We start from the raw sequence: 7,357 nt of genomic DNA on the forward strand, positions 1-7,357 counted from the left end.
GCCCGGGCGGGGGTCCTCCCGAGCTGTAGTCCGACATGGCGCGGCGAGGCCGGGCCTGGTGCGGAGGCTGAGGCTGAGGAGGAGGTGGCGGCGGCGGCGGCGGCTCAACGCGGGAACAAGGCCTCGCTCCACACGGCCGCGGAGCACTCTGGGAGCCCAGCGGCTGGGAAGACGACGAGGGGGGAGAGGGTACCCCCGCCCGCCGGCGACGTGACGGACAGCGCGGTCCGGCCAATAGGTGGCGGCTTTCGCTCCCCGCGCACCAATCGCGAGCCCTGGAGATCATCAGCCAATCGCAGCGCCGCGAGAGGCAGTGGGCGGGAGGCACCGAGTGACCGACAGGTCTAGAAGGCAATGGGCTGGGGGCTGTCGGCCCTGCGAAGGCAGATCGTGGCGATTCCAGACGGCAGGAAGCCCAGTGAAGCGTGAGTTCTAGATTGAAGGGGTGGCTTCAGAATCTGGCGGATGGTTCCAAAGAGTCACGTGGACTGGGAGGCGGCGCCGGTTTGGCGGGCGCTCGGCGTGATAATCGTGAACCTCAGCCAATGAACACAGGAGGAAGGAGGTGCTTTTAAAGATTGACAGTCAATTTAATCGAATCCCTGACAAGTTCTGGATGATGGAGCTTGGATTTGGGCATGCTTTTCTGGTTAACCAGAATCCTTTTCCAGCCCTGACTTCTAAGCCAATGGCTGAGGGGCAGGGGCGGGATATTCCTTGACTGACACCGAGAATGGGCAAATAGCCATGGAAGAAATCAATTGCCCAGTTTTGGTGGGAGCCAGTGGACGCGCAGCTGCATTAGGGCGGAGCCGGGCACCCAGCGGCGTGGGGGGATTGGCGGGAACCGGAGTGAATGGCAGCCTACGTGGGCGGCGGTGACCGGCTGCTGGAACTCAAGGCCTGACGTCGGAGTTAGCACCCCAGGCTCCGGGCTGGGTCTGTCCTGCACGTGGCCCGCTTGAAGCCTGTGGACCAGTGCTTCCGGCGGTGTGGTGGCCTGGGAGCTAGGGGAAAACCCCTTGCATTCCCTACCCCCCCTAGTCTAGAACCTCCCTGGTGCCACCCGTTCTCCCTCCTCAGGGTCGAGGGGTCTCCCCCCCCCCCATGCCACGCTCTCTACTCTCTTCAGTCTCTTATTCCCACATCCTGGACCCGAAGATCCAAGGCCTTTGGCTAGACCCAGGTACCCCTGACACATCCTGCAGAACCCCATCTTTATTCCTAATTGTCTGAACGGTCATCAGCTATACAGCCTTAAGAGCCAGGACGATCCAGCAGAACCCGGACCAGAGTCCAAACTCAGGACTCAGGCTGTACCATGGGGAAGAAACCCAAGTGGTCTTCTAACCCAAGCCCTCTGAACTGCCTGGGAGCCTGAGGCTGGGAGGACTTTTTTGGGATCTAAGGACACTAGGTCTTGCAGTTCCTGAAAGTTCTGAGCAGTGTCAGCTCACACCCAAGGTTTTCTTCATTCCTTCATATACCACGTAGCTGATGCCCCCCGCGGGCAACACCTTGAGCAACGTGGGGGTCATGCCTCGATACAGCCCCGGCCAGCCCTGCTGGGTCAGGATCCGACGAAACACTCCACGCATGGTGGGGTTGGAGCCCTCCACCGTGTCTGTGGGAACAAGACAAGCTATGGGCTGGGTCTAATTGGAGAGAGTTTTTTTTGTTTTGTTTTGTTTTTAAGGGAGGGGTGTTTGGGGAGTGAGATTGGGGGCCTGAGTTTGTGGGGATCTTTTGTGGATGGATGTTTTGCTGCCTCCCCCTCCCCCCCAAGCTGGAGTCAGATTGGGAGGGTGGGGGTGAGTAAAAGGTTTAGTGGGGCTGGGTGCTGGTGGCTCACACCTGTAATCCTAGCTACTCAGGAGGCTGAGATCTGAGGATTGTGGTTTGAAGCCAGCCAGGGCAAAAAAGTCCATGAGACTCTTATCTCCAATTAATCACAGAAAAAGCCAGAAGTGGTACTGTGGCTCCACTGTTAAGAGTGCTAGCCTATAGCATTAAAAGCTCAGAGGCAGTGCCCGAACCCAGAGTTAGAGCCCTGGGACAGGCTAAAAAAAAAAAGGCTTGAGTTCAGTGTATCAGTGAGTGGAGGGAGGATAAATAAACAAATTCCAATATAGGCAGATAAGGGCATATGTAGTGGCCACTGAGGCCAGCCTGACCTTCTGCCTGCATCCGGGTGCGCACCAAAGTCAGTGGGTAACTGGCCATTTGTCCACAGGTTGTGGAAAGCGTTACAGACGACAGAGAGACCAGGCCACTGGGGTCCTCCATGTCCTTGCCAGACTTCAGCCACAAGCTCTGGAGCATCTGTCAAAGGAAGAGGCAAGAACGCTATTCATAAAACCAAGAATGGATAAATGAAAAGATGGTTTGCATGCACAGTGGAATATTACTCAGGCGTAAAAAAGAGCAAAGGCCTGTTGTTTGCAGCACCATGGATAGAATTGGAGGACATTATGTTATGTGGAATAAGTGAAGCTCAGGAAGATAAATGCATCGTAACCTAAAAAAAACCCAAACAAACCAAGTCTCATAGAAGTAGACAGAATAGTGATTTTCAGAGACTAAAGAAGGGGAGGAGAAGAATGGAGAGAGGAATATTAACAGATATTGGTACAGTTGGATAGGAGGAATAACCTAGAACCGTGACCATGGTTGTACATTTCAAAATAGTAGGGATAGGCCTGGTGGTACACGCTTGTAATCCCCTCATTAGGAAAGCAAAGGAAAAAAATCCATGGCCATTCTGGGATTATACATAGAGACACTCTGTCTCAAAAAGCTAGTATGTACTAGTCCTGGGGCTGGAACTTAGGGTATGGGCGCTGTCCCTGAGTGTTTTTTGCCCAAGGTTAGTACTCTACCACCTGAGCCACAGCTTCACTTCTGACTTTTTGGTGGTTAATTGGAGATAAGAGTCTCACAGACTCAGCAGTATGCCGATGGCTCACACCTGGATTTCTAGCTCCTCAGGAGGCTGAGATCTGAGGATTGCCGTTTAAAGCCAGCTGAGGCAGGAAAGTCCTTGAGACTCTTATCTCCAATAAACCACCAGAAAACCGGAAGTGGTGCTGTGGATCAAAGTGGTAGAGTGCTTGCCTTGAGTTGAAGAGTTCTGGGAAAGCACCCAGGCTCAGAGTTCAAGACCCATGACTGACAAAGAAAAAAAAAAAAGAGTCTCACAGACTTTCCTGCCCAAGCTGGCTTTGAACTGGTCTCAGTCTCCTGCTGAGAAGCTTGGATTACAGGTGATGATCACTAGTGACCGGTGGGGAGAAAAAAATTTTTTTGGTTAAGTGCTTGCCAGCCAGGCACTTAACCACTTGAGCCATGCTCTCAGCCTGTTTTGTTCTGGTTCTTTGTTTTAATAGGATCTTGAGTGTTTTTGCCTGTGTCCTGGACTGTAATCCTATGTAATTCCTGCTCACTTGGCTGGGTGGCTGGCAAGCCACACCACACTCAGCCATAGAGAAGTTGTTTACTGTCCTCAGCACAAAGAAATGGGAACTGTCTAAGCCACCACTGGTGACCAGATCATCACACACTGTGTGCACAGTGAACCCCTGAAATACACACAACTACATGCCAAGGACAAATTCATGAAATACTTGAAAGACAGAAAGGTGTCAGGCACCAGTGACTCATGCCTGTCATCCTAGCTCCTCAGGAGGCTGAGGATCCAAGTTCAAAGCCAGGGCAGGAAAGTCCTTGAGACTCTTCTCTTCAATGAACCAGCAAAAAGCTGGAAGTGGCCCAAGTGGCAGAGCATTAGTATTGAGCTAAAAAGCTGAAGGACAGTGCCCAGGCCCTGAATTCAAGCCCCAGGACCAGCACACAAAGTGGGGGTAAAGGGGATGGGCAGGAGAAAGCTCAGTGGGGGTCCTGCCCAGGCCAGCCCATACCCCTGTGGAACACACACCTCATACACGGCCAGGTCTGTGCAGGCGTAGGGAATGATGCCCAGCATGTTGGGCAGGTAGCCACGGTACAGAGCCCGGGTGCCATCACGCTCCAAGATCTGCCTGGCGCAGTCCAACAACCCCTTGTACTGGCCTGTCCTGCGTAGGGTCAGCCGCGTCTTCAGCACCTGGGGAGGGAAGGCCGATCAGTTGCTCCCACCCTCTCTGTGACCTTTGTCCGTGACAGACCGTGTCCCCATTGCATGCAGGGTTTGGGACCCAGATCTGTCACCTGCTCACTGGATTTCATGTCCAGGCACCCAGGTCACATCATGCACCATCGTGCTAGCAGTGACTTACAGGTAATGAGCAGAAATTACTAGGTGGGCCTTCCCTAATCAAAGGATACTCATTCCCTATCTGTCACCAGATTTTTTTTTGGAGGGGGGTCAGTTGTGGGGCTTGAACTCTGGGCCTGGGTGCTGTCCCTGAGCTCTGCAACTCAAGGTGAGCACTCTACCACTTGAGCCACAGTACCATTTCTGGTTTTCTGGTGGTTCATTGGAGGTAAGAGTCTCACAGACTTTCCTGCCTAGGCTGGCTTTGGACTGCGATCCTCAGATCTCAGCCTCCTGTGTAGCTAGGATGACAGGTATGAGTCACTGGCACTCGGCTGAATTTTTATAAAATCTCTTATCAGGGTTGGAGGCATGGCTTAGTTGGTTGAATGTTAGCCAATGAGGGAAAGTGTCAGGTATCAAGTTCAAGAACCAGTCTCAGACAGAAAAAAAAAAGGAAAGAAATAATCAAAAGAACCCTGTATCCAAATACCAGAAGCTACAATCGCATAAAAGCTGGACTACCTGCCATAGCAGAGAAAACTCAGGTGATCCTGAGCATGGCTGACTATGGTGGGAATCCCTCATAGCTAATCCTGGAAAACTGAGAATGAAGAGGACAGAGGGTCAGGCCAGGTCAACAGTCAAAAGATCAGCGGGAGCTTGCACACCTGTAGTCCTAGCACTCAGGAGGCTGAAGGCAGAATGGCGGCCAGACCAGGCCAGCCTGGGCTGCATAGAAACCTGGTCAGGTGTGCCAAGGGCCGGAGAGGAGAAGGAAGGATGTGTAGAAAATGACTTTTTGGTCTGTGAAGCGATTCCTGCAGCAGTGTCATGTAAGTCTTTTACAACACGTCATGTTAGATCCTTCCAACCATCAATCTCAGCCCCACTTGCGTAAGCTGCAGGCTTCATCAGTAAGAATGCATCCAAGTGAGCGCTGGTGGCTCATGCCTATAATCATAGCCCTATAAGCCTAGTTACTCAGGAGGCTGAGAGCTAAGGATTGTGATTCAAAGCCAGGTCATGTAGAAAAAACTATGAGATTCTTTTTTTTTCTTTTTTTTTGTTAGTTGTGGGGCTGAACTCTGGGCCTGGGCACTGTCCCTCAGCTCTTCAGCTCAAGGCTAGCACTCTACCACTTGAGCCACAGTGCCACTTCAAGCTTTTTCTACTTATGTGGTACTAAGGAATGGAACCCAGGGCCTCATGCATGCAAGGCAAGGACTCTACCACTGAGCCATCTTCCCAGCCCAACATTTTTATTTTCAATGTGCCAGGCCTTGAGCACAAAAGGTCAGGGACAGCACCAAGAAAGAAAGGAAGAAAGAAAGAAAAGAAAGAGAGAGAGAGAAAGCAAGCAAGCCACAAGAGAAAGTCTATACATAAAAGGCAAGCACAGATCACAGAGGTGGCATCTTGGATGGTGTGGGAGATGAGACCATTCTGGAAGTGGTGTTGAAATGGGCATCTGGAGTAAAGGATGGATGCCCATCTCCTATGGTAGAGGAGGAAGGGGAGGGGGAGCCGCAGGGCCAGGCCCTGGCTGGCAGGGTGTGTGGGCCCAGCATCCTCTCACCTCCATGGGGTTGATGAGGGTCTGAGAGATAGCCACAGCCAGCGAGCCCGCGAGGAGGCGCTCCTGGAATGGCGGAGAGCCGTGCACGCCACAGAAAAAGTTCTTACACTGGTGGGGAGAGAGTAGGGTTCCAGTTGCCTTTCCACCCCCAAAGCCATCCGGTGGGAGGGGCGGGGGTCTCGGGGCGCCAGGAAGGCTGGGATGAGACTGTGGGGTTTGTATTTTGGGGTGGGAGGTGGTGGGGGTTTGGGGGAAGCTGGCCGAGGCCCCCTACCTGCTCAAAGACAGAGAACTTGATGGCATACTCAGGGGCGATCTTGAGCACGTTGATGCCGTTACCTCGCCACAGCGAGCGCACGCCCCCCTCCTGCACCATGCTCCGGAGACCCCCCAGCAAGTTCATGAAGTTAGCCTGGGAGGAGTAGACCTGGCCGGGGGCGGGGGGTGGGAGAGGGAACTGGCTCACACAGGTGCAACGCATGCGCACACATGATCTGCAACACTGCCCACATACTTCTCTATCTCCTCCTACGGCCAGCTCCAAACCCTCCAACCCAACTCCCATCTGCCTGTCCTATTCAGGCTTCACTCCTCTCCACCCCAGTTCCTGGCCAAGGAGCCGCCCTGGGCCCCATGTGGCTGCCTACCCATATAGAGCTTCCCTCCCCAGGCCCCCGCCCCCGCCGCCTCCTGTCCTCAGGCCTTCATACTGGGATTTGAACTCAAGGCCTTGCACTTGGAGCCAGGAATCCCTTTTTGCTTTTTAGCTTGTTTTTCAGATAGGCTCTCCCCGCTTTTTACCTAGGGACAACCTTGAGCCTCAGTTTTCCGGTCTCCTGAGTAGCTGGGATTACACGTGTGCGCCACCATACCCTTGTGAGTGCTGTTGTCATTCCCAACTCCCAGTCTCCTCACCCCTCCACGAGAAAACCCCACTGCCAGCTGCACTCCCATCCCGCCCCCAATGCCACTTTCACCTGTGATGTCCCCATGGGCTTGGGCCGCCTCCCTGCGCACCTGCATGTACACCTTGGCTCGATCAAGAGGGGCCGTGCCTGTGCGTGACACTGCCCCTGCCATGGCTCCCGACAGCAGGAACTTCCACAAGGCTCCCTCGTTGTCCACCTCCAGGACGTCCACGGGGACCATCAGCTGCTCCCCCGTGTCCAGCACCTGAGGCCAGAGCCAGCTTTGACCAGCCTCGTCCTGCGTCTCTGTGCCCACGGCCCCCACGTGGATGATTCTAGATCATCCTGGTTTTCTCCCCCGACAGTCCGGGCCCTGGGATATCCATGTTGGGAGTCCCGACTCACCTGCTGGGACAGGGGATGTTCAAGATGGCTTTCAGACACATGCCCGAACACGTACCCGTACACGTGCGTGCAGCCTGGGTTCCAGGTGGGGGGCGGGGGTGGGGGCGGGGGTGGGGAGGCAGGTCTCGCCCTGGTCACTAAACCCTTGACCCTCTTGAACAACCTCTGGACCCTAGAGCAAGATTCCTTCGTTTGCTCCTGATCATCTCCCAT

At 54.0% G+C, this 7,357-nt stretch overlaps 1 protein-coding gene across 1 annotated transcript; it reads right to left on the reverse strand.

The window, feature by feature from the left end:
* Positions 1-1,448: 1,448 nt before the first annotated feature.
* Positions 1,449-7,357, reverse strand: Slc25a41 (solute carrier family 25, member 41). Its single transcript, XM_013022672.1, has 7 exons — positions 7,145-7,357; positions 6,849-7,004; positions 6,106-6,258; positions 5,832-5,939; positions 3,935-4,102; positions 2,175-2,322; positions 1,449-1,624 (listed from the first exon to the last, which is right to left on the reverse strand). The coding sequence occupies exons 1-7, from the start codon at positions 7,355-7,357 to the stop codon at positions 1,449-1,451; spliced, it is 1,122 nt and encodes a 373-aa protein (XP_012878126.1).

Source organism: Dipodomys ordii, unplaced genomic scaffold, assembly GCF_000151885.1.
Source record: "Dipodomys ordii isolate 6190 unplaced genomic scaffold, Dord_2.0 Scaffold64, whole genome shotgun sequence".
Classification (NCBI taxonomy): domain Eukaryota; kingdom Metazoa; phylum Chordata; class Mammalia; order Rodentia; family Heteromyidae; genus Dipodomys; species Dipodomys ordii.